The sequence below is a fragment of the Scyliorhinus torazame genome, chromosome 8 (genome assembly GCF_047496885.1).
Source record: "Scyliorhinus torazame isolate Kashiwa2021f chromosome 8, sScyTor2.1, whole genome shotgun sequence".
Classification (NCBI taxonomy): Eukaryota; Metazoa; Chordata; class Chondrichthyes; order Carcharhiniformes; family Scyliorhinidae; genus Scyliorhinus; species Scyliorhinus torazame.
In genome coordinates this window covers 273,941,478-273,968,534 of record NC_092714.1, presented here as the reverse complement: position 1 = coordinate 273,968,534, position 27,057 = coordinate 273,941,478, and the positions used below count along the sequence as shown (strand labels likewise).

At 53.5% G+C, this 27,057-nt stretch overlaps 1 protein-coding gene across 7 annotated transcripts in view; it reads left to right on the top strand.

Annotated features, from left to right (window-relative positions):
- LOC140428660 (DENN domain-containing protein 3-like) overlaps positions 1-27,057 on the top strand; it is a 294,281-nt gene that overhangs the window by 95,169 nt on the left and 172,055 nt on the right. For 6 of the 7 annotated variants that reach the window (XR_011948826.1, XM_072515345.1, XM_072515349.1 and 3 more), the window contains exons 7-10: positions 8,673-8,792; positions 11,627-11,845; positions 17,878-17,990; positions 20,985-21,140. Coding sequence is in view for 6 of the 7 variants with exons in the window: in XM_072515345.1 (XP_072371446.1) it covers positions 8,673-8,792; positions 11,627-11,845; positions 17,878-17,990; positions 20,985-21,140 (608 nt within the window). In the remaining variant the exon portion in view is untranslated. The remainder of the gene's footprint in view (positions 1-8,672; positions 8,793-11,626; positions 11,846-17,877; positions 17,991-20,984; positions 21,141-27,057) is intronic. The other variant, XM_072515350.1, reaches the window with a different exon arrangement.

Genomic DNA, 27,057 nt, shown 5'->3' with positions numbered 1-27,057 from the left:
CCTTGGATAAAAGAAGGAGGCAAAGGGCTGGACTCACCTTGTGATCTTTTACAGGGATTCTTGTCTCCTCCCTCAGTACCACTCTCGCTCCATGTCACACAGCCTCTCTGCCCAAGTGGACAATCTAGGCCATTGTGGTTAATCCAGGGGTAGATGCTTCAGGAGAGGATTGGAGGGATAGAATAAGGGCAAGAAAATAAAGGTTGTAGAGGTATTAAAGGATGTAACTGTCTGGGAAGGTCAGTTAGATCACTTGGCAGAATAGCGTCAACTGCTTGGGTTCAATCCCTGGACTCTCTGAGGTACTTCTCGGGGCCTGCCACTTGTCATGTGAGAGTACCTTTAAGAAATGCATGTTTTTAAATGGGTGTGTATATAAATATCTGTAGTGAGAGTATAAGAAATGGGTGTTTACTACTGCAGTGATGTCAGAGAGTGGGTGGATCTGTCAGCTTTTTACTTTCGTTTTAGGCTGTTTGCTGCAGGGTGTGTTTTAGTTTTGTTTTCAGTGTTGGAGCTGAAGCCAGACAGAGCAGGTGTACTGTTGATCTCTCTGCCATGAAAAGACTATCTCTTGATCATTTGGTGAATTCAGAATTATAAATGTTTTCAGTAGTGACTTTAACCTGATGTGTTTCTGTTAAAGGTTATGTTTTTTGTAAGTCTTCTGGATGTAAAAAGGACAGTGTACGCATTACGTAGTGTTGTATTCTTTGGGGGTTGTATTTGAATTAATGTTTGCAAAGGTGTTCACTGTTTGTTTTAAAAAGGTTAACTTGAGTTCATAGAATAAACATTGTTTTGCTTTAAAAAATACTTTTCTATTTCTGCTGTCGCACACCTGTAGAGTGGGCCGTGTGCTCCCCATACCACAATCTAGTAAAAGTTGTGGGTCAGGTGAACTCCATGATACATTTTGGGGTTCTCTAAACCCTGGCCCATAACACACTTCACCCTGCCTCATGAGCCATGATTAACAGCTCTGAGTGAATAGAGAGAGAAAGGATATGGGACAAAGGCAGGTATGTGAAGTGAGGTCGTATCATCAGCTATGATCTCATTGATTGATAAAACACGCACGGGGCACCTTTGGAGCAGGCACGGTGACATAGTGGTTAGCACTGCTGCCTCACAGCACCAGGGTGGCACAGTGATTAGCACTGCTGCCTCACAGTACCAGGGTGGCACAGTGGTTAGCACTGCTGCCTCACTGCACCAGGGTGGCACAGTGATTAGCACTGCTGCCTCACAGTACCAGGGTGGCACAGTGGTTAGCACTGCTGCCTCACAGCACCAGGGTGGCACAGTGATTAGCACTGCTGCCTCACAGTACCAGGGTGGCACAGTGGTTAGCACTGCTGCCTCACTGCACCAGGGTGGCACAGTGGTTAGCGCTGCTGCCTCACGGCTGTAGGGTCCCGGGATAAATTCCAGCCTCAGGTGACTGTGTGGAGTTTGCACTTTCTCCCCGTGTGTGCGTGGGTTTCCTCCGGGTGCTCCGGTTTCCTCCCACAGTCCAAAGATGTGCAGGTTAGGTGGATTGACCATGATAAATTGCCCCTGTGTGTCTAAAGATGTGCAGGTTAGGTGGATTGGCCATGCTAAATTGCCCCTGTGTGTCTAAAGATGTGCAGGTTAGGTGGATTGGCCATGCTAAATTGCCCCTGTGTGTCTAAATATGTGCAGGTGCTTCCGGGTGCGGCGATGACCAGCTGAGTCGCACGTTTCGGCAGCTCCCTGTGAAACGGACTTTTGGGCTCTTGATAGGAGCCCCAACGGCAATTTTAACGGCTGAAAACACCGTGCGGTAAACCAGAAGGGTGTTCCCCCTGGACACGGATGGAAAAAGGAGAGGAAAGTGGCCGGATTGCAGCGGATCCTTTGGAACAACGGCAAGGAAGGCAAGCAGAAACCAAGATGGCGTCGGAAGGTGGCAGTTTCATATGGGGCCCTGAACAACAAGAGTTTTTGAAACGCTGCGTGGAGGAGATAAAAAAGGAAATGAAGAAAGAGTTGTTGGCCCCGATATTACAGGCGATTGAAGGGCTGAAAGAGGAACAAAAGACCCAGGAGCAGGAGCTTCGGGTCGTGAAGGCGAAAGCAGCTGAGAATGAAAACGATATACAGGGCCTGGTGGTGAAGTCGGAGATACAGGAGGCACACCAGAAACGATCTGTGGAGAGGTTGGAGGCACTGGAAAATAACGCAAGGAGGAACAACTTGAGGATTCTTGGCCTTCCTGAAGGTGTGGAGGGGGCGGACGTCGGGGCATATGTGAGCACGATGCTGCACTCGTTAATGGGAGTGGAGGCCCCGACGGGTCCGTTGGAGGTGGAGGGAGCATACCGAGTTATGGTGCGAGGACCGAGAGCAGGAGAAGCTCCCAGAGCCATAGTGGTGAGATTTCTCCGTTTTAAGGATAGAGAAATGGTCCTTAGATGGGCGAAGAAAACTCGGTGTAGTAAATGGGAGAACGCGGTGATCCGCGTCTATCAAGATTGGAGTGCGGAGGTGGCGAGAAGGAGGGCGAGCTTTAATCGGGCCAAAGCGGTACTTCACAAAAAAAAGATAAAGTTTGGAATGCTGCAACCGGCAAGACTGTGGGTCACATATCAAGGGAGGCACCACTACTTTGAGACGGCGGATGAAGCGTGGACTTTTATTGTAGAAGAAAAATTGGAATGATTGGACTACGAAAATGAACGTTTGGACAAAGTGGTGGGACGAGTGGGGGGGGGGGGGGCGAAGAGGGATTGTATTGTATGATTAATCCTGCGGTATGGTAACTTTTCTTTCTCCCACAGGTGGTGATGGGGGGAGGTGGGGAGGGAGAGGAGATGGGGCGTTGGCCATGGGAGGCGGGGCCGAGGGAGAGGCGCGGGCTTGGTTCCTGCGCTATGATAATTATGGCGGGAATAGAGAAGCAGGAAGGAGGGGGCACCGCACGGGGCGAGCCGTGATCACGGGGGGAAGCCGAGGTCAGCCAGAGTTTGCTGACTTCTGGGAGCAACATGGGGGGAGTAATTACGCTAGCGGGGGGTCTAGCGGGGGGGGGGAGGGGGGAATTACTGGGTTGCTGCTGCTGGGGAAAGGGGGGAGTGGGTGCGGGAAAGGATGGGCGGGGGGGCACCGTCTGGGAGAAATACAGCCGCGTGGGAACTGGGCGAGAAGCTGGAAAAAGATGATGGCTAACCGGCAAGGGGGGGGGGGGGGGGGAAGCCCCCCAACTCGGCTGATCACGTGGAACGTGAGGGGGCTTAACGGGCCGATAAAGAGGGCACGAGTACTCGCACACCTTAAGAAACTTAAAGCAGATGTGGTCATGTTACAGGAAACGCACCTGAAACTGATAGATCAGGTTAGGTTGCGCAAAGGATGGGTAGGGCAGGTGTTCCATTCGGGGCTGGATGCGAAAAACAGGGGGGTGGCTATATTAGTGAGGAAGCGGGTAATGTTCGAGGCAAAGACTATAGTGGCGGATAACGGGGGCAGATACGTGATGGTGAGTGGCAAATTACAGGGAGAGATGGTGGTGTTGGTAAACGTGTATGCCCCGAATTGGGACGATGCCAATTTTATGAGGCGAATGCTAGGACGCATCCCAGACCTAGAGACCGGAAAGCTGATAATGGGGGGAGACTTTAACACGGTGTTGGAACCAAGGCTGGATAGGTCGAAGTCCAGGACTGGTAGGAGGCCGGCAGCAGCCATGGTGCTTAAGGATTTTATGGAGCAGATGGGAGGGGTGGACCCGTGGAGATTCAGTAGACCTAGGAGTAAGGAGTTCTCGTTTTTCTCCTATGTCCATAAAGTCTATTCACGCATAGACTTTTTTGTGTTGGGTAGGGCATTGATCCCGAGGGTGAGGGGAACGGAATATACGGCTATAGCCATTTCGGATCATGCCCCACACTGGGTAGACTTGGAGATAGGGGAGGAAACAAGAGGGCGTCCACCCTGGAGAATGGATATGGGACTAATGGCGGATGAGGGGGTGTGCTTAAGGGTGAGGGGATGCATTGAAAAGTACTTGGAACTCAATGACAATGGGGAGGTTCAGGTGGGAGTGGTCTGGGAGGCGTTGAAGGCGGTGGTTAGGGGGGAGCTGATATCAATAAGGACACATAAAGGGAAGCAGGAGAGTAAGGAACGGGAGCGGTTGTTGCAAGAACTTTTGAGGGTGGACAGACAGTATGCGGAAGCACCGGAGGAGGGACTGTATAGGGAAAGGCAAAGGCTGCATGTGGAATTTGACTTGCTGACCACAGGCACTGCAGAGGCACAATGGAGGAAGGCGCAGGGTGTACAGTATGAATATGGAGAGAAGGCGAGCAGATTGCTGGCACACCAATTGAGGAAAAGGGGAGCAGCGAGGGAAATAGGGGGGGTGAGAGACGAAGATGGAGAGACGGAGCGGGGAGCGGAGAGAGTGAATGAAGTGTTCAAGACATTTTATAAAAAATTGTATGAAGCTCAACCCCCGGATGGGAGGGAGAGAATGATGGAGTTTTTGGATCGGCTGGAAATTCCCAAGGTGGAAGAGCAGGAAAGGATGGGATTGGGAGCACAGATCACGGTAGAAGAAGTGGTGAAAGGAATTAGGAACATGCAGACGGGAAAGGCCCCGGGACCGGACGGATTCCCAGTTGAATTTTACAGAAAATATTTGGACTTGCTCGCCCCGCTACTGACGAGGACCTTCAACGAGGCAAAGGAAAGGGGACAACTGCCCCCGACTATGTCAGAAGCAACGATATCGCTTCTTTTAAAGAAGGAAAAGGATCCGCTACAATGCGGGTCCTACAGACCAATCTCCCTCCTCAATGTAGATGCCAAGGTCTTGGCCAAGGTAATGGCAATGAGAATAGAGGAATGTGTCCCGGGGGTGGTTCATGAAGACCAAACTGGGTTTGTGAAGGGGAGACAGCTGAACACGAACATACGGAGGTTGTTAGGCGTAATGATGATGGCCCCACCAGAGGGTGAAACGGAGATAGTAGTGGCGATGGATGCCGAGAAAGCATTTGATAGAGTGGAGTGGGATTATCTGTGGGAGGTGTTGAGGAGATTTGGGTTCGGAGAGGGGTATGTTAGATGGGTGCAGCTGTTGTATAGGGCCCCAGTGGCGAGTGTGGTCACGAATGGACGGGGATCGGCATATTTTCGGCTCCACAGAGGGACAAGGCAGGGATGTCCTCTGTCCCCATTACTGTTTGCACTGGCGATTGAGCCCCTGGCGATAGCGCTGAGAGGTTCCAAGGGATGGAGGGGAATACTTAGGGGAGGAGAAGAACACCGGGTATCTTTATATGCGGATGATCTGCTACTATATGTGGCGGATCCAGCGGAGGGGATGCCAGAAATAATGCGGATACTTGGGGAGTTTGGGGATTTTTCAGGGTATAAATTGAACATGGGAAAGAGTGAGCTGTTTGTGGTGCATCCAGGGGAGCAGAGTAGAGAAATAGAAGACCTACCGTTGAGGAAGGTAACAAGAGACTTTCGTTACCTGGGGATCCAGATAGCTAAGAATTGGGGCACATTGCACAGGCTAAATTTGACGCGGTTGGTGGAACAGATGGAGGAAGATTTCAAGAGATGGGACATGGTAGCATTGTCAATGGCAGGGAGGGTGCAGGCAGTTAAGATGGTGGTCCTCCCGAGATTCCTTTTTGTGTTTCAGTGTCTCCCGGTGGTGATCACGAAGGCTTTTTTCAAAAGGATAGAAAAGAGTATTATGGGTTTTGTTTGGGCCGGGAAGACTCCGAGAGTGAGGAAGGGATTCTTACAGCGTAGTAGGGATAGGGGGGGGCTGGCACTACCGAGCCTAAGTGAGTATTATTGGGCCGCTAATATTTCAATGGTGAGTAAGTGGATGGGAGAGGAGGAAGGAGCGGCGTGGAAGAGATTAGAGAGGGCGTCCTGTAGGGGGACCAGCCTGCAGGCTATGGTGACAGCCCCATTGCCGTTCTCACCAAGGAACTATACCACGAGTCCGGTGGTGGTAGCTACACTGAAGATTTGGGGACAGTGGAGACGACATAGGGGAAAGACCGGAGCACTGGGGGGGTCCCCGATAAGAAACAACCATAGGTTTGCCCCGGGGGGAATGGATGGGGGATATGGAATGTGGCAAAGAGCAGGTATAACGCAATTGAAAGATCTATTTGTGGATGGGAAGTTTGCGAGTCTGGGAGCGCTGACCGAGAAATATGGGTTGCCCCAAGGGAATGCATTCAGGTACATGCAATTGAGGGCTTTTGCGAGGCAGCAGGTGAGGGAATTCCCGCAGCTCCCGACACAAGAGGTGCAGGACAGAGTCATCTCGAAGAAATGGGTGGGGGACGGTAAGGTGTCGGATATATATAGGGAATTGAGAGACGAAGGGGAGACTATGATGGACGAACTAAAAGGGAAATGGGAAGAAGAGCTAGGGGAGGAGATTGAGGAGGGGATGTGGGCAGATGCCCTAAACAGGGTAAACTCGTCGTCCTCGTGCGCCAGGCTAAGCCTGATTCAGTTTAAGGTATTACACAGGGCACATATGACTGGAACACGGCTCAGTAAATTTTTTGGGGTGGAGGATAGGTGTGCGAGGTGCTCGAGAAGCCCAGCGAATCATACCCATATGTTTTGGTCATGCCCGGCACTACAGGGGTTTTGGATGGGGGTGACAAAGGTGCTTTCGAAAGTAGTAGGAGTCCGGGTCGAACCAAGCTGGGGGTTGGCTATATTTGGGGTTGCACAAGAGCCGGGAGTGCAGGAGGCGAAAGAGGCCGATGTTTTGGCCTTTGCGTCCCTAGTAGCCCGGCGCAGAATATTGCTAATGTGGAAAGAAGCCAAGCCCCCGGGGGTGGAGACCTGGATAAATGATATGGCGGGGTTCATAAAGTTAGAGCGGATTAAGTTCGTCCTAAGGGGGTCGGCTCAAGGGTTTACAAGGCGGTGGCAACCGTTCGTCGAATATCTTGCGGAAAGATAGATAGGGGAGAACAAAGAAGGCAGCAGCAGCAGCCCAGAACTTGGGGGGTGGGGGGTGGGGGGGGGGGGGGGGGGGGGTGGCCTGAGACAAGGCAGTTGCCAATTAGGGCTAGTTTTTATTTTTGTTATTTAATATTTATTTATTTGTTGTTGTTTTCTTTTGTTCTTGTTTAAATAAAAAAGGTCATTATTATCTGTATTGTTATAATGTTGTGTAAAGGATGCACAATGTACTGTGTTGGTTGACCAAAAATTTTCAATAAAATATTATTTAAAAAAAAAAAAAAATATGTGCAGGTTAGGTGTGGTTATGGGGGTAAGGCGGGGGGTGGGTTTATGGGGATAAATCGGCGAGTGGGATTACGGGCAGAAGGTGGGGGGTGGGGTTACGGGGATAAGGCGGGGGAGTGGGCCCAGGTAGCGTGCTCTTTCAGACTCGATGGGCTGAATGGTCTCCTTTTGCACTGTAGGGATTCTATGTGAAGGGGATCAAGAAGGCGGAGGTGGAGTAGCTCCAGCCTTTGCAATTGTCCAGCCGGTTCGAGATTCTTGCCGTTTGTATGAATGAGCGCGGGGGCTTCAGAATGAATGAGCGTACTAACCATGGCACCCTGGTACAGGAAGCCATTGAAGCAAGAGGAATGTAGCGGTGATAGACCTTTATCATCTGCACCCAAGAGGAAGAGTCCAGGTAGCTCGTGGCTAGAGTTTGGGACATCTGTCTGGGCTGGAGAGGAAGCTGCACTGGGAGTGGGAGAATCCAGTTGGCATGGTCCGTCCATCTTGGTACCAATGTTAAGATGGACAAAGGGATCTGGGTATCATTGTTGATAAATCAATAAGTCACTTAAAACCTAATGGTGCAGCAAGCAATTAGGATGGTAAGTGGTAAGTTGGTGCTTATTGCAGAAGGATTAAAGTATCAGAGTCAACACATCTTGTACAGAGCCTTGGTGAGACTGCACCGGGAGTATTGTGTCCGTTTGGCCTCCTTGCCTAAGGAATGCTACACTTGCCACAGAGTGCGTGCCACAGAGAGTGATTCCTGGGGTGGCAGGATTGTCACATGAGAGAGATTGAGGAGGGATTGAGGAGACAGGGTCTTAATTCTCTGGAGCTGAGAAGAATGAGAGGTGATCTCATTCAAACAGACAAAATTCTTACAGGGCTCAACGAGGTAAATAGAGGAAGGATGTTTCCCCTGGCTGCTGAGTCTCGAACCAGGGGGCACAAGCTCAGGAGAAGGGGCAGGCCATTTGGGACTGAGTTGAGGAGGAAGTTCTTCACTGAGAGGCTGGTGAATCTTTGGAATTCACTACCCCAGAGGGCTGTGGAAGCTCAGTCACTGAGCTTGTTCAAGATAGAAGTCAATAGATTTCTGGTTGTTAATGACATCTGAGGAGTCCAGACAGCCTGGGAAAGTGGACTGGAGGCGATTAGCCATGGTCCAGTTGAATGATGGACGAGAGGCCAAATGGCCTACTTGTTCCTTTGTTGCTGCCACTGGGAGGATGCCCTGGCAACAGGACTGCAGCAGAGAACCAATTAATTGTGATTCCCTGAGATTTTACTGGTCTATATTCCACTCCGGGGACAGGAGCATCCTGGTGAAATGTTTAATCTTTGTGAGCTTCATTGCTTCTTAACGTCTGACTCTTTCCTCACGGACTCTCCTTCTTCCTGATGATCAGTGCTTTGAACTGGGGCCGCTCAGCATCGTACTGTCCCCTCCGGAAGATATCGACAGTCCAGTTATCGACATCGGTCTGCACATTCCGTTCCTCTGCTTCAAATCAGAAACCATACTGCAGGTAAATATAGTGTCTGTGTGATAGAGGGTGTGTGTGTGTGTGATAGAGTGTGTCTGTGATAGTATGTGTGTGATAGTGTGTCTGTGATAGAGTGTGTGTGTGTGATAGAGTGCGTGTGATAGAGTGTGTGTGTGTGTGATAGAGTGTGTGTGTGATAGAGGGTGTGTGTGTGTGTGATAGAGGGTGTGTGTGATAGAGGGTGTGTGTGATAGAGGGTGTGTGTGTGTGTGATAGAGGGTGTGTGTGATAGAGGGTGTGTGTGTGTGTGTGTGATAGAGTATGTGTCTGTGACAGAATGTGTGTGTGATAGAGTGTGTGTGTGTGATAGAGTGTGTGTGTGTGTGATAGAGTGTGTGTGTGATAGAGTGTGTCTGTGATAGTATGTGTGTGTGTGATAGAGTGTGTGTGATAGAGTGTGTGTGTGTGTGACAGAGTGTGTGTGTGTGTGATAGAGTGTGTGTGTGATAGAGTGTGTCTGTGATAGTATGTGTGTGATAGTGTGTCTGTGATAGAGTGTGTGTCTGTGATAGAGTGTGTGTGTGATAGAGTGTGTCTGTGATAGTATGTGTGTGATAGTGTGTCTGTGATAGAGTGTGTGTCTGTGATAGAGTGTGTGTGTGTGATAGAGTGTGTGTGTGTGTGTGATAGAGTGTGTCTGTGATAGTATGTGTGTGTGTGATAGAGTGTGTGTGATAGAGTGTGTGTGTGTGACAGAGTGTGTGTGTGTGTGATAGAGTGTGTGTGTGTGTGTGTGTGATAGAGTGTGTGTGTGATAGAGAGTGTGTGTGTGTGTGTGTGATAGAGTGTGTATGTGTGTGTGATAGAGTGTGTGTGTGTGTGATAGAGTGTGTCTGTGATAGTATGTGTGTGATAGTGTGTCTGTGATAGAGTGTGTGTGTGTGTGATAGAGTGTGTGTGATAGAGTGTGTGTGTGTGTGATAGAGTGTGTGTGTGATAGAGGGTGTGTGTGTGTGTGATAGAGTGTGTGTGTGTGTGATAGAGTGTGTGTCTGTGACAGAGTGTGTGTGTGTGATAGAGTGTGTGTGTGTGTGATAGAGGGTGTGTGTGTGATAGAGGGTGTGTGTGTGTGATAGAGGGTGTGTGTGTGCGATAGAGTGTGTGTGTGTGTGATAGCGTGTGTCTGTGACAGAGTGTGTATCTGTGATAGAGTGTGTGTGTGTGTGATAGAGGGTGTGTGTGTGTGATAGAGGGTGTGTGTGTGCGATAGAGTGTGTGTGTGTGTGATAGAGTGTGTGTGATAGAGGTTGTGTGTGTGTGATAGAGGGTGTGTGTGTGTGATAGAGTGTGTGTGTGATAGAGTGTGTGTGATAGAGTGTGTGTGATCGAGTGTGTGTGTGTGATAGAGTGTGTCTGTGATAGAGTGTGTGTCTGTGATAGAGTGGGTGTGTGTGATAGAGTGTGTCTGTGATAGTATGTGTGTGATAGTGTGTCTGTGATAGAGTGTGTGTCTGTGATAGAGTGTGTGTCTGTGATAGAGTGTGTGTGTGTGATAGAGAGTGTGTGTGTGTGATAGAGTGTGTCTGTGATAGTATGTGTGTGATAGTGTGTCTGTGATAGAGTGTGTGTCTGTGATAGAGTGTGTGTGTGATAGAGGGTGTGTGTGTGATAGAGTGTGTGTGTGTGATAGAGGGTGTGTGTGTGTGATAGAGTGTGTGTGATAGAATGTGTGTGTGTGTGATAGAGTGTGTGTGTGATAGTGTGTGTGTGTGATAGAGTGTGTCTGTGATAGTATGTGTGTGATAGTGTGTCTGTGATAGAGTGTGTGTGTGATAGAGGGTGTGTGTTTGTATAAATGTATGGCTGTGTGTCTCTCTATGTGAGTGCATTTGTTCATGTGTGTGGCTTTGTGTCTCTATGTGCGTATATGTGTGTGTATGTATGTGTGTCACTGTATATGTGTGTGTCTGCCTGTGTGTGTCTGTAAGTATGCATGTGTGTGTGTCTTTCTGTGTGTGTATGCGTGTGTGTATGTGTGTGAGTATGGACGTGTGTCTGTCTGTGTGTGTATGTGCGTGGCTGTGTGTGTGTGTATGGATGTGTGTCTGTTTGTGTGTGTGTGTGTGTGTGTGTGTGTGAGAGAGTGTGAGTGTGTAGGGAAGGTGGAGTTACATAACTTTAAAGTATTCCCAGCACAGAAACAGGTCACTCAGCCCCACTGACACATGACAGAGTTTGTATTCCCCATGAACCTCCTCCCATTCCTCTTTCTTTCCTGGCACCAAAACCTTCTATTCCTTTCTCCCTCATGTCTGTCCAGCTTCCCTTTCACTATATCTACACTGTTCAGCTCATCAACTCCATGTGGGAGCAAGTGTGCGGATGATACTAAGATTGCAGGAGTTGCGGATAGTGATGGAGATTGTCAGAGAATACAACAGGATATAGATAGACTGCAAAATTGGGCAGAGAAATGGCAGATGGAATTTAACCCGGACAAATGCGAGTTGATGCATTTTTCTAGATCCATTTCAGGTGGGAGCTATTTATTAGTGACCACTTTATATTTGTGACCCCGAGTTCTGGTCTCCCCCACAAGTGGAAATGCCTCGATGCCCGCCCTACCAAACCCTTTCATAATTTCAAAGGCCTCTCAATTTAGTCTCTCCTGTTGTCCCAAGCTGTCACCTATCCGATTAATCCTGACCACTCAGCTCTGGTGTCGACCTGATGAATCTTGTTTGCACCTTAGAGAGTTGATTGTGATTGGCTGTGGGACGCTTTGATGGGTTTTCACAATGGGTACAGAATGTTGGGGTTGGGGTTGCCTGCCACCCCCGCCACACTGTTCACCGACGTTCCAATCTCTGCTTCAGATTCTGACCTACATCCTGACAGAGCGAAGGCTCGTCTTCTTCTCCACGAACTGGCCACTGCTGACCCTGGTCACCGAGTGCTTTGTACATTACCTGCATCCTCTACAATGGCGGCACCCCTACATCCCAGTGCTGGCCAATCAGATGCTGGACCTGGTGATGGCACCCACCGTCTTCCTCATGGGTTGTCACTCCAGGCACTTCGAGACCATCAATGAGGTCAGTGTTGTCAATGTTGTCCATTACAAATGACCGATCCCAGCAGGACGTTGCGTAACGCTGGGGTTCGGGAGTATGGTGTAACTCACTGCCTAGAAACATGTTCTGAATTCCCTGGAACCCGATCACTTCTTGGGGACCTCCCTTTAATTATTTTCAGGCACATTCTGGAGGCAGTCAGTAGATTAAACAGTTATTGAGGCATTGTGACCAACAGGAGGACCAAACTCCCTCCTTTTCTTCAATTAATGTCCTCAGTACTGACCCTCTGAAAGTGCAGCACTCCCTCAGTGCGGACCCTCTGACAGTGCGGCACTCCCTCAGTACTGACCCTCTGACAGTGCAGCACTCCCTCAGTACTGACCCTCTGACAGTGCGGCACTCCCTCAGTACTGACCCTCTGACAGTGCGGCACTCCCTCAGTACTGACCCTCTGACAGTGCGGCATTCCCTCAGTACTGACCCTCTGACAGTCCAGCGCTCCCTCAGTACTGACCCTCTGACAGTGCAGCACTCCCTCAATACTGACCTTCTGACAGTGCAGCACTCCCTCAGTACTGACCCTCTGACAGTGCAGCACTCCCTCAGTACTGACCCTCTGACAGTGCGGCACTCCCTCAGTACTGACACTCTGACAGCGCAGCACTCCCTCAGTACTAACTCTCTGACAGTGTGGCACTCCCTCAGTACTGACCCTCTGACAGTACAGCACTCCCTCAGAACTGACCTTCTGACAGTGCAGCACTCCCTCAATACTGACCCTCCGACAGTACAGCACTCCCTCAGTACTGACCCTCTGACAGTGCGGCATTCCCTCAGTACTGACCCTCTGACAGTGCAGCAATCCGTCAGTACTGACCCTCTGACAGTGCAGCACTCCCTCAGTACTGACCCTCTGACAGTGCAGCACTCCCTCAGTACTGACCCTCTGACAGTGCAGCACTCCCTCAGCACTGACCCTCTGACAGTGCAGCACTCCCTCAGTACTAACCCTCTGACAGTGCAGCACTCCCTCAGTACTGACCCTCTGGCAGTGCAGCGCTCCCTCAGTACTGACCCTCTGACAGTGCGGCACTCCCTCAGTACTGACCCTCTGACAGTGCAGCATTCCCTCAGTACTGACCCTCTGACAGTGCAGCACTCCCTCAGTACTGACCCTCTGACAGTGCAGCACTCCCTCAGCACTGACCCTCTGACAGTGCAGCACTCCCTCAGTACTGACCCTCTGACAGTGCAGCACTCCCTCAGTACTGACCCTCTGACAGTGCAGCGCTCCCTCAGTACTGACCCTCTGACAGTGCGGCACTCCCTCAGTACTGACCCTCTGACAGTGAAGCGCTCCCTCAGTACTGACCCTCTGACAGTGCGGCACTCCTTCAGTACTGACCCTCTGACAGTGCAGCACTCCCTCAGTACTGACCCTCTGACAGTGCAGCAATCCCTCAGTACTGACCCTCTGACAGTGCGGCACTCCCTCAGTACTGACCCTCTGACAGTGCGGCGCTCCCTCAGTACTGACCCTCTGACAGTGCAGCACTCCCTCAGTACTGACCCTCTGACAGTGCAGCAATCCCTCAGTACTGACCCTCTGACAGTGCGGCACTCCCTCAGTACTGACCCACAGACAGTGTGGCACTCCCTCAGTACTGACCCTCTGACAGTGCGGCGCTCCCTCAGTACTGACCATCCGACAGTGCAGCACTCCCTCAGTACTGACCCTCTGACAGTGCGGCACTCCCTCAGTACTGACCCTCTGACAGTGCGGCACTCCCTCAGTACTGACCCTCTGACAGTGCAGCACTCCCACAGTACTGACCCTCTGACAGTGCAGCGCTCCCTCAGTACTGACCCTCTGACAGTGCAGCACTCCCTCAGTACTGACCCTCTGACAGTGCGGCACTCCCTCAGTACTGACCCTCTGACAGTGCAGCAATCCCTCAGTACTGACCCTCTGACAGTGCGGCACTCCCTCAGTACTGTCCCACAGACAGTGTGGCACTCCCTCAGTACTGACCCTCTGACAGTGCGGCGCTCCCTCAGTACTGACCATCCGACAGTGCAGCAATCCCTCAGTACTGACCCTCTGTGCAGCAATCCCTCAGTACTGACCCTCTGACAGTGCGGCACTCCCTCAGTACTGACCCTCTGACAGTGCAGCACTCCCTCAGCACTGACCCTCTGACAGTGCAGCACTCCCTCAGTACTAACCCTCTGACAGTGCAGCACTCCCTCAGTACTGACCCTCTGACAGTGCAGCGCTCCCTCAGTACAGACCCTCTGACAGTGCGGCACTCCCTCAGTACTGACCCTCTAGCAGTGAAGCGCTCCCTCAGTACTGACCCTCTGACAGTGCGGCACTCCTTCAGTACTGACCCTCTGACAGTGCAGCACTCCCTCAGTACTGACCCTCTGACAGTGCAGCAATCCCTCAGTACTGACCCTCTGACAGTGCGGCACTCCCTCAATACTGACCCTCTGACAGTGCGGCGCTCCCTCAGTACTGACCCTCTGACAGTGCAGCACTCCCTCAGTACTGACCCTCTGACAGTGCGGCACTCCCTCAGTACTGACCCTCTGACAGTGCAGCACTCCCTCAGTACTGACCCTCTGACAGTGCAGCAATCCCTCAGTACTGACCCTCTGACAGTGCGGCACTCCCTCAGTACTGACCCACAGACAGTGTGGCACTCCCTCAGTACTGACCCTCTGACAGTGCGGCGCTCCCTCAGTACTGACCATCCGACAGTGCAGCACTCCCTCAGTACTGACCCTCTGACAGTGCGGCACTCCCTCAGTACTGACCCTCTGACAGTGCGGCACTCCCTCAGTACTGACCCTCTGACAGTGCAGCACTCCCACAGTACTGACCCTCTGACAGTGCAGCGCTCCCTCAGTACTGACCCTCTGACAGTGCAGCACTCCCTCAGTACTGACCCTCTGACAGTGCGGCACTCCCTCAGTACTGACCCTCTGACAGTGCAGCACTCCCTCAGTACTGACCCTCTGACAGTGCAGCAATCCCTCAGTACTGACCCTCTGACAGTGCGGCACTCCCTCAGTACTGACCCACAGACAGTGTGGCACTCCCTCAGTACTGACCCTCTGACAGTGCGGCGCTCCCTCAGTACTGACCATCCGACAGTGCAGCACTCCCTCAGTACTGACCCTCTGACAGTGCGGCACTCCCTCAGTACTGACCCTCTGACAGTGCGGCACTCCCTCAGTACTGACCCTCTGACAGTGCAGCACTCCCACAGTACTGACCCTCTGACAGTGCAGCGCTCCCTCAGTACTGACCCTCTGACAGTGCGGCGCTCCCTCAGTACTGACCCTCTGACAGTGCAGCACTCCCTCAGTACTGACCCTCTGACAGTGCGGCACTCCCTCAGTACTGACCCTCTGACAGTGCAGCAATCCCTCAGTACTGACCCTCTGTGCAGCAATCCCTCAGTACTGACCCTCTGACAGTGCGGCACTCCCTCAGTACTGACCCACAGACAGTGCGGCACTCCCTCAGTACTGACCCACAGACAGTGTGGCACTCCCTCAGTACTGACCCTCTGACAGTGCGGCGCTCCCTCAGTACTGACCATCCGACAGTGCAGCACTCCCTCAGTACTGACCCTCTGACAGTGCGGCACTCCCTCAGTACTGACCCTCTGACAGTGCGGCACTCCCTCAGTACTGACCCTCTGACAGTGCAGCACTCCCACAGTACTGACCCTCTGACAGTGCAGCGCTCCCTCAGTACTGACCCTCTGACAGTGCAGCACTCCCTCAGTACTGACCCTCTGACAGTGCGGCACTCCCTCAGTACTGACCCTCTGACAGTGCAGCAATCCCTCAGTACTGACCCTCTGACAGTGCGGCACTCCCTCAGTACTGTCCCACAGACAGTGTGGCACTCCCTCAGTACTGACCCTCTGACAGTGCGGCGCTCCCTCAGTACTGACCATCCGACAGTGCAGCAATCCCTCAGTACTGACCCTCTGTGCAGCAATCCCTCAGTACTGACCCTCTGACAGTGCGGCACTCCCTCAGTACTGACCCTCTGACAGTGCAGCACTCCCTCAGCACTGACCCTCTGACAGTGCAGCACTCCCTCAGTACTAACCCTCTGACAGTGCAGCACTCCCTCAGTACTGACCCTCTGACAGTGCAGCGCTCCCTCAGTACAGACCCTCTGACAGTGCGGCACTCCCTCAGTACTGACCCTCTAGCAGTGAAGCGCTCCCTCAGTACTGACCCTCTGACAGTGCGGCACTCCTTCAGTACTGACCCTCTGACAGTGCAGCACTCCCTCAGTACTGACCCTCTGACAGTGCAGCAATCCCTCAGTACTGACCCTCTGACAGTGCGGCACTCCCTCAATACTGACCCTCTGACAGTGCGGCGCTCCCTCAGTACTGACCCTCTGACAGTGCAGCACTCCCTCAGTACTGACCCTCTGACAGTGCGGCACTCCCTCAGTACTGACCCTCTGACAGTGCAGCACTCCCTCAGTACTGACCCTCTGACAGTGCAGCAATCCCTCAGTACTGACCCTCTGACAGTGCGGCACTCCCTCAGTACTGACCCACAGACAGTGTGGCACTCCCTCAGTACTGACCCTCTGACAGTGCGGCGCTCCCTCAGTACTGACCATCCGACAGTGCAGCACTCCCTCAGTACTGACCCTCTGACAGTGCGGCACTCCCTCAGTACTGACCCTCTGACAGTGCGGCACTCCCTCAGTACTGACCCTCTGACAGTGCAGCACTCCCACAGTACTGACCCTCTGACAGTGCAGCGCTCCCTCAGTACTGACCCTCTGACAGTGCAGCACTCCCTCAGTACTGACCCTCTGACAGTGCGGCACTCCCTCAGTACTGACCCTCTGACAGTGCAGCACTCCCTCAGTACTGACCCTCTGACAGTGCAGCAATCCCTCAGTACTGACCCTCTGACAGTGCGGCACTCCCTCAGTACTGACCCACAGACAGTGTGGCACTCCCTCAGTACTGACCCTCTGACAGTGCGGCGCTCCCTCAGTACTGACCATCCGACAGTGCAGCACTCCCTCAGTACTGACCCTCTGACAGTGCGGCACTCCCTCAGTACTGACCCTCTGACAGTGCGGCACTCCCTCAGTACTGACCCTCTGACAGTGCAGCACTCCCACAGTACTGACCCTCTGACAGTGCAGCGCTCCCTCAGTACTGACCCTCTGACAGTGCGGCGCTCCCTCAGTACTGACCCTCTGACAGTGCAGCACTCCCTCAGTACTGACCCTCTGACAGTGCGGCACTCCCTCAGTACTGACCCTCTGACAGTGCAGCAATCCCTCAGTACTGACCCTCTGTGCAGCAATCCCTCAGTACTGACCCTCTGACAGTGCGGCACTCCCTCAGTACTGACCCACAGACAGTGCGGCACTCCCTCAGTACTGACCCACAGACAGTGTGGCACTCCCTCAGTACTGACCCTCTGACAGTGCGGCGCTCCCTCAGTACTGACCATCCGACAGTGCAGCACTCCCTCAGTACTGACCCTCTGACAGTGCGGCACTCCCTCAGTACTGACCCTCTGACAGTGCGGCACTCCCTCAGTACTGACCCTCTGACAGTGCGGCGCTCCCTCAGTACTGACCACCCGACAGTGCAGCACTCCCTCAGTGCTGACCCTCTGACAGTGCGGCACTCCCTCAGTACTGACCCTCTGACAGTGCGGCACTCCCTCAGTACTGACCCTCTGACAGTGCGGCACTCCCTCAGTACTGACCCTCTGACAGTGCGGCACTCCCTCAGTACTGACCCTCTGACAGTGCAGCGCTCCCTCAGTACTGACCCTCTGAGTTTCACGAATTTTAATTGCGTCACCATTTGTGGCATTGCATTTGGCTGACAAGGTCTCTCTTTGGACCTTTCCACCTCTGTCTGCTCCCAGCCTGTCTCATTGACTGATCCACGGTTTCTATTTGTATTCTGTGGAGTGCGCTGTGAATGTGTTTCTCCTGTCAATACAACACTCACTCTGGATGCTCACCTTTACAGGTGGAAGAGTTAGTTCTGGTGGACGTTGATAACGGCACAGTCCTGACAACACAACATAAGGGGCTTGAGACCCCCCACCTGCCCACAGCTGTCGTCGAGGAATTCTTAAACAGGTAAGGGGTGATTCCTGAGCTCCAGCAAGGCTTCCCGAGGCCTTGTTGGCAGAGTCCTCACTTCCTGTAAATGCAGAGTGCGGGTGTCTCCAGGGGCTGTGTGTTGGAAGGATGGTACTTTCCTCATAATACTCCCACTTTCCTGACACAGTTTCACCCCCCAGTACTGGTCACAGGAAGCCAAACTGGAAGTCACGTGATCGGCTGATGGAAAACCCCGATCAGGAATCGTTGCAACAAGGATCAGTTGTCTACCCTTGCTAGACCATATAAGCAGAGCACTGAGTCCTGCTCGGCAGACGGCAGGTGCTGTGGGGAAACAAAGAATTTGCTCCGTGCACATTGTGTGTTTGTTTCTGACCTCGGGCGCTGCGAAAACCCCAATTTAGATTGTACTTTGGCCTGTATGAGAACCCATATTGTTAATCTGACTGTCGCTGTTTTAGTCATAGATCGGCAGCACCTATCAGTCTCCCATGTGGACCTTATCAAAAACCTTGCTGCAGTCCATGTAGACTATGTACATACATTTCCCGCATCTGTGCACCTGGTCACCTCTTCAAACAATTCCATCAAGTTGGTCAGACACGACCTGCCCTTAACAAACCCATACGGACTGGTCTTGATTAATCCCGGCCTCTCCAAATGCAGATTCATTCTGTCTCTCAGAATTGTTTCCAATAGTTTCCCCACCACTGAGGTTAGACTGACTGGTCTGTAGTTTCCTGCTTTATCCCTTCCTCCCTTCCTGAATATTGGAACCACATTGACGATCCTCCAGTCCCCCGGCACCTCTCCTGTGGCCAGAGAGGAATTGAAAATTATTGCCAGCTCATTTCCTCCCTTGCTTCACTCAGCAGCCTGGGACACATTTCATCTGGCCCTGGAGATTTGTCTACCTTTAAGCCTGAAAAACCATTCAGGACCTCCTCTCTGTCTATGTTAATCTCTTTAATTTTATTACAGTCCTTCTCCCTGATTTCTATACCCACACCGTCCCTCTCACGAGTGAATCCGACACAAAGTATTCATTTAGAACCCTACCTACGTCCTCCGGCTCCACACACACATTACCCTGTGGTCCTTAATGGGCCCAACTTTTTCCCTAGTTATCCTATTACCCTTAATGTACTTGCAAAACAACTGAGGATTTTCCTTTATTTTACCTGCCAGTATCCTTTCATGTCCCATTTTTGTTCTCCTAATTTCCTTTTTCAGTTCCCTTTTTCACATTAACTGTCACCCTGTAATATTGTGTAGAGTTTTGGCGAGACCAGACCTGGGTATTGCGTGCAGTTTTAGTATCCTTTCCTGAGGAAGGAAAGGCTTGCCCGAGAGGGAGTACGGTGGAAGGTCCCCAGGCTCTTCCCTGAGATAGCGGGATTGCCTGATGTGGAAAGATTGGGGAGACTGGGACTGTGTTCTCTAGCGTTCTGATTGAGAGGTGATCTCAATGGAAAGTACACATTTCTCACAGGGTGGATGCAGGGAGGATGTTTGCTCTGGCTGGGAGTCCAGAGCCCGGGGGAACAATCTCCGAATAACGGGCAGGCCATTTAAGACTGAGACGAGGAGGAATTTCTTCACTCAGAATGGTGGTGAAACTTCGGAACTCTTTGGCCTGGAGGCTTTTTGAGGCTCAGTCATTGAGCACATTCAAAGCTGAGACCGTTTGATTTCTGGATACTAATGACATCAAGGGATATGGCGCGAGGGGGGGAAATGGCGTATCGGAAGAGGCTCATCCATGATGGAAGTGAATGGTGGTGCAGGCTTGATGAGCTGATTGGCCCATTCCTGCTCCAATTCCCTGTGTTCCTTTGACTCACGTGGGCACCAGGAATAATAATTTGTTTGGACCAGTGGCGAAATCCGTTCGCAGTGAAGGTCTGATGACGCCTGTTGGATTGGACTAATCAGCCCACGCAGGGATATCCCAACCATATTTTGAGATAGCCCAGGTGCCATTAATAAACCAAACCTTTTCAGTCATCGGGAAGCTGAGCTATGGAATGGGATGAAAAGAAACATGTAAGATTCCGAGAGGGCCAGTCAGGGCCTATGCTGACAGAACGCTTCCCATTGTGAGGGAATCGAGAATGAGTTGTAAATAAGGGGTCTCCCATTTAGATGGGGATGAAGAGAATTCCTGTTAGTGTCAGAAACCATCTTCCCTGGAGGCTGGATGACTAAATAAATTCACGACTGAGTTTAACAGACTTTTGATCGACAAGATTGAGTCGAGGGTTAGGGGGGGGCAGGCAGGAAAGTGGAGTTAATCTGGTCAGCAGTCACCTTGTGGGAAGGCTTGAGGGGCTGAATGGCCTCCTCCTCCTATTTCTTATGATCTGCTGGCGAGAGTGAGGAACTCACTCGAATCCGCAGTGGGTGAGGTGAACAGGCAGAAGCGGTTAACGGGGAGTTAGGTAAACACCTGAAGAGAATGGACTGACAGGGTGTGGGTGAGCCATCTCTGGGTGGGAGGAGGGGGGGCTCCGACAGAGTTTAAACACTCACGTAGACGGAACGTATCTATGCAACATAGCCAAGCCATTGTGAGGCAAATGAAGATTTATTGCCTTCAAGAAAGTGTTTGAAGATTTTTATTTTGTCGAGAAACAGGAAAGGCCAAATAGGTTCCCTGATAATCAGGTCACGTGCACAACACAATCAAGGTTGCTTCAAATCTGTGAAATAATGGGAGAGGCACAACATGCTTGAGGTTCGAATGGCCTCCTCCATGCCCATGGTCTGTCCCACCGTTGTCTCAGCATGGTTTCTCGCAATCAAAACGAGACTGTTCAAACAGCTTTTCATCAAGGTGATCCTTCTTTACCTGGTCGATCGGTGTAATAATGTACAATTAATCTCTGTTTGTTTTCTTGACCTTTGCACTCTGACCTCCAGCCCCTTTACGTTGTTTTGGTCCGTTCGCTTGTGGTGCCCCCGTGACCTCTGCCCCGCAGTCACTCACTGACCTCTGTTGTGTTGCAGTACCCAGCAGCTGCGGGCAAACACTGAACTGGCATCGGCTCACCTGGCATCCAACACAAACCTGGCGGCTGCTCGAGAGAAGAAGCGCTCCCAGAGGCAGCAAATGAACCGTCAGCTCCGACAGATCTTCCTCCAACTCATCGGGAATCTCCTCAGGTCAGCAGTGGGCCTCTGGAAGGCACCAAGGTCTGTGGGGTTGGGGGGAGAGAGGGGAAACCGGGGAGGGGAGCGTCGTTTCCCTCGATTCTGGTCTTGACTAATTATCAGTGCACATAACAGCCCCAGAGAGCTGGGAGCAAGGCCCCATTCTACCTGACGCTATAGGCTGCAAATTGGAAAGACGGTTCCAGCAAGTACTGACGACACATTGACGGCGTTGTCATAATATACATCTATGTATACAATGGAGTGCAGACAGGCAGTGACTGACACACAGGATGACCAGTAAGCACACAGAACAGAGCAGCCAATCAGCAGACAGGACTCGACCACTATAAAGCCAGAGGGCACGAGTTTTCCCGCTCTCTCGTGACCCAGCCTCTGGGACAGTCAGAGTTAGTGAGCTGGCCAGTGCAAACACCATGTGGTAGCTAGTAAGTCTGGTTAGGCGAGTATCAGGTCTCCAGTCAGGTCAGCGTAGTGTCAACCCACAGTTGAACAAGTATAATAGTTAAATGTTCAATAAAATCGTGTTGCACTTATCAAGTGTTGGAGGTCTGTCTCTCGCTACACTGCATCAAGTGCAGTCCACATCAACACAGCCTACCCATCACATCAGGCGTTGCACAGAGCTCTATTGTGTATTAAATTGCGTTCTTACCTTTCAATTTCAACCCCACACTACCCTCTGTCACTCACCCCCACATTGAGATAGTGAGGTTAATGTGTGGGGGGTGAGGCAGTGAGGTTACTGTGTGGGGGGGGACAGTGAGGTTAGTGTGGGGGGGGGACAGTGAGGTTAGTGTGGGGGGGAGACACTGAGGTTAGTGTGGGGAGGAGAGAGTGAGGTTACTGTGTGGGGGGGGGAAAGTGGGGTTAGTGGGGGGGGCAGTGAGGTTAGTGTGGGGGGGGGACAGTGAGGTTAGTGTGGGGGGGGGAGACAGTGAGGTTAGTGTGGGGGGAGACAGTGCGGTTAGTGTGAGGGGGAGACAGTGAGGTTAGTGTCGGGGGAGACAGTGAGGTTAGTGTGGGGGGGAGACAGTGAGGTTAGTGTGGGGGGGGAGACAGTGAGGTTAGTGTGGGGGGGGACAGTGAGGTTAGTGTGGGGGGGACAGTGAGGTTAGTGTGAGGGGAGACAGTGAGGTTAGTGTGGGGGGGGGACAGTGAGGTTAGTGTGGGGGGCAGTGAGGTTAGTGTGGGGGGGGACAGTGAGGTTAGTGTGGGGGGGGACAGTGAGGTTAGTGTGAGGGGAGACAGTGAGGTTAGTGTGGGGGGGGGACAGTGAGGTTAGTGTGGGGGGCAGTGAGGTTAGTGTGGGGGGGGACAGTGAGGTTAGTGTGGGGGGGGACAGTGAGGTTAGTGTGGGGGGGGAGACAGTGAGGTTAGTGTGGGGGGGGAGACAGTGAGGTTAGTGTGGGGAGGAGACAGTGAGGTTAGTGTGGGGGGGGGCGAAAGTGAGGTTAGTGTGGGGGGGGGACAGAGAGGTTAGTGTCGGGGGAGACAGTGAGGTTAGTGTGGGGGGGGAGACAGTGAGGTTAGTGTGGGGGGGGAGACAGTGAGGTTAGTGTGGGGAGGAGACAGTGAGGTTAGTGTGGGGGGGGCGAAAGTGAGGTTAGTGTGGGGGGGGGACAGAGAGGTTAGTGTGGGGGGGGACAGTGAGGTTAGTGTGGGGGGGGAGACAGTGAGGTTAGTGTCGGGGGGAGACAGTGAGGTTAGTGTCGGGGGAGACAGTGAGGTTAGTGTGGGGGGGGCGAAAGTGAGGTTAGTGTGGGGGGGGGACAGAGAGGTTAGTGTGGGGGGGAGACAGTGAGGTTAGTGTCGGGGGAGACAGTGAGGTTAGTGTGGGGGGGGAGACAGTGAGGTTAGTGTGGGGGGGGAGACAGTGAGGTTAGTGTGGGGAGGAGACAGTGAGGTTAGTGTGGGGGGGGCGAAAGTGAGGTTAGTGTGGGGGGGGGACAGAGAGGTTAGTGTGGGGGGGGACAGTGAGGTTAGTGTGGGGGGGGAGACAGTGAGGTTAGTGTGGGGGGGGGAGACAGTGAGGTTAGTGTGGGGAGGAGACAGTGAGGTTAGTGTGGGGGGGGCGAAAGTGAGGTTAGTGTGGGGGGGGGACAGTGAGGTTAGTGTGGGGGGGAGACAGTGAGGTTAGTGTGGGGAGGAGAGAGTGAGGTTACTGTGTGGGGGGGGACAGTGAGGTTAGTGTGTGGGGGGGAGACAGTGAGGTTAGTGTGAGGGGGGGAGACAGTGAGGTTAGTGTGGGGGGGGGACAGTGAGGTTAGTGTGGGGGGGGACAGTGAGGTTAGTGTGGGGGGGCGACAGTGAGGTTAGTGTGGGGGGGGGACAGTGAGGTTAGTGTGTGGGGGGGGACAGTGAGGTTAGTGTGGGGGGAGACAGTGCGGTTAGTGTGAGGGGGAGACAGTGAGGTTAGTGCGGGGGGGAGACAGTGAGGTTAGTGTGGGGGGGGAGACAGTGAGGTTAGTGTGGGGAGGAGACAGTGAAGTTAGTGTGGGGGGGGGGCGACAGTGAGGTTAGTGTGGGAGGGGACAGTGAGGTTAGTGTGGGGGGGGGGGACAGTGAGGTTAGTGTGGGGAGGAGACAGTGAGGTTACTGTGTGGGGGGGGGACAGTGAGGTTAGTGTGTGGGGGGGAAACAGTGAGATTAGTGTGAGGGGGGGGAGACAGTGAGGTTAGTGTGGGGGGGACAGTGAGGTTAGTGTGGGGGGGGACAGTGAGGTGAGTGTGGGGGGAGGAGACAGTGAGGTTAGTGTGGGAGGGAGACAGTGAGGTTAGTGTGGGGGGGGGAGACAGTGAGGTTAGTGTGGGGGGAGACAGTGAGGTTAGTGTGGGGGGGGAGACAGTGAGGTTAGTGTGGGGGGAGACAGCGAGGTTAGTGTGGGGGGGGAGACAGTGAGGTTAGTGTGGGGGGGGAGACAGTGAGGTTAGTGTGGGGGGAGACAGTGAGGTTAGTGTGGGGGGGGGAGACAGTGAGGTTAGTGTGGGGGGAGACAGCGAGGTTAGTGTGGGGGGGGGAGACAGTGAGGTTAGTGTGGGGGGAGACAGTGAGGTTAGTGTGGGGGGGGAGACAGTGAGGTTAGTGTGGGGGGAGACAGCGAGGTTAGTGTGTAGGGGGGGACAGTGAGGTTAGTGTGGGGGGGAGACAGTGAGGTTAGTGTGGGGGGGGGGAGACAGTGAGGTTAGTGTGGGGGGAGACAGTGAGGTTAGTGTGGGGGGGGGAGACAGTGAGGTTAGTGTGGGGGGAGACAGCGAGGTTAGTGTGGGGGGGGGGACAGTGAGGTTAGTGTGGGGGGAGACAGTGAGGTTAGTGTGGGGGGGGGAGACAGTGAGGTTAGTGTGGGGGGAGACAGCGAGGTTAGTGTGAGGGGGGAGACAGTGAGGTTAATGTGTGGGGGGGAGACAGTGAGGTTAGTGTGAGGGGGGAGACAGTGAGGTTAATGTGTGGGGGGTGAGGCAGTGAGGTTACTGTGTGGGGAGGAGATAGTGAGGTTTGTGTGGGGAGGAGACAGTGAGGTTACTGTGTGGGGGGGGCAGACAGTGAGGTTAGTGTGGGGGGGACAGTGAGGTTAGTGTGGGGGGGGACAGTGAGGTTAGTGGGGGGGGCAGTGAGGTTAGTGTGGGGGGAGACAGTGAGGTTAGAGTGGGGGGGAGACAGTGAGGTTAGTGTGGGGGGGGACAGTGAGGTTAGTGTGGGGGGGGACAGTGGGGTTAGTGGGGGGGGCAGTGAGGTTAGTGTGGGGGGGGGGACAGTGAGGTTAGTGTGGGGGGAGGAGACAGTGAGGTTAATGTGGGGGGGAGACAGTGAGGTTAGTGTGGGGGGGGGAGACAGTGAGGTTAGTGTGGGGGGGGAGACAGTGAGGTTACTGTGTGGGGAGGAGACAGTGAGGTTAGTGTGGGGAGGAGACAGTGAGGTTAGTGTGAGGGGGGAGACAGTGAGGTTAGTGTGTGGGGGGGGACAGTGAGGTTAGTGTGTGGGGGGGAGACAGTGAGGTTAGTGTGAGGGGGGAGACAGTGAGGTTAGTGTGGGGGGGGGGACAGTGAGGTTAGTGTGAGGGGGGGAGACATGTGAGGTCAGTGTGTGGGGGGGGGACAGTGAGGTTAGTGTGTGGGGGGGAGACAGTGAGGTTAGTGTGAGGGGGGGGACAGTGAGGTTAGTGTGAGGGGGGGAGACAGTGAGGTCAGTGTGTGGGGGGGGGGACAGTGAGGTTAGTGTGTGGGGGGGAGACAGTGAGGTTAGTGTGAGGGGCGGAGACAGTGAGGTTAGTGTGGGGGGGGACAGTGAGGTTCGTGTGGGGGGAGGAGATGGTGAGGTTACTGTGTGGGGGGGGACAGTGAGGTTAGTGGGGAGTGAGACAGTGAGGTTAGTGTGGGGGGGACAGTGAGGTTAGTGTGGGGGGGGACAGTGAGGTTAGTGTGGGGGGGACAGTGAGGTTAGTCTGGGGTGGGGGAAGTGAGGTTAGTGTGGGGGGGGGACAGTGAGGTTAGTGTGGGGGGGGACAGTGAGGTTAGTGTGGGGGGGGGGACAGTGAGGTTAGTGTGGGGAGGAGACTTTGAGGTAAGTGTGTGGGGGGGGGACAGTGAGGTTAGTGGGGGGGGCAGTGAGGTTAGTGTGGGGGGGGACAGTGAGGTTAGTGTGGGGGGGGCAGTGAGGTGAGTGTGGGAGGGGGAGACAGTGAGGTTAATGTGGGGGGAGACAGTGAGGTTAGTGTGGGGGGGGAGACAGTGAGGTTAGTGTGGGGGGGGAGACAGTGAGGTTAATGTGGGGGGGGCGACAGTGAGGTTAGTGTGGGGGGGACAGTGAGGTTAGTGTGTGGGGGGACAGTGAGGTTAGTGTGGGGGGGGGGACAGTGAGGTTAGTGTGGGGGGGGGGGCGACAGTGAGGTTAGTGTGGGGGGGTTCAGTGAGGTTAGTGTGGGGGGGGACAGTGATGTTAGTGTGGGGGAGGGGACAGTGAGGTTAGTGTGGGGGGGAGATAGAGAGGTTAGTGTGGGGGGGAGACAGTGAGGTTAGTGTGGGGGGGGCAGTGAGGTTAGTGTGGGGGGGAGACAGTGAGGTTAGTGTGGGGGGGAGACAGTGAGGTTAGTGTGGGGGGGGGACAGTGAGGTTAGTGTGGGGGGGGACAGTGAGGTTAGTTTGGGGGGGCAGTGAGGTTAGTGTGGGGGGGGCAGTGAGTTTAGTGTGGGGGGGGAGACAGTGAGGTTAGTGTGGGGGGGGACAGTGAGGTTAGTGTGGGGGGGGGACAGTGAGGTTAGTGTGGGGGGGGACAGTGAGGATAGTGTGGGGGGCGAGACAGTGAGGTTAGTGTTGGGGGGGGACAGTGAGGTTCGTGTGGGGGGGACAGTGAGGTTAGTGTGGAGGGGGTGACAGTGAGGTTAGTCTGGGGGGGGGACAGTGAGGTTAGTGTGGGGGGGAGACAGTGAGGTTAGTGTGGGGGGGGGAGACAGTGAGGTTAGTGTGGGGGGGGCAGTGAGGTTAGTGTGGGGGGGGGCAGTGAGATTAGTGTGGGGGGGGGACAGTGAGGTTAGTGTGGGGGGGACAGTGAGGTTAGTGTGGGGGGGGGAGACAGTGAGGTTAGTGTGGGGGTGGAGACAGTGAGGTTAGTGTGGGGGGGGGGGAAGACAGTGAGGTTAGTGTGGGGGGGGCAGTGAGGTTAGTGTGGGGGGGAGACAGTGAGGTTAGTGTGGGGGTGGAGACAGTGAGGTTAGTGTGGGGGGGAGACAGTGAGGTTAGTGTGGGGGGGAGACAGTGAGGTTAGTGTGGGGGGGGGGGACAGTGAGGTTAGTATGGGGGGGGCAGTGAGGATAGTGTTGGGGGCGAGACAGTGAGGTTAGTGTGGGGGGGGGACAGTGAGGTTAGTGTGGGGGGGGACAGTGAGGTTAGTGTGGGGGGGGGGGACAGTGAAG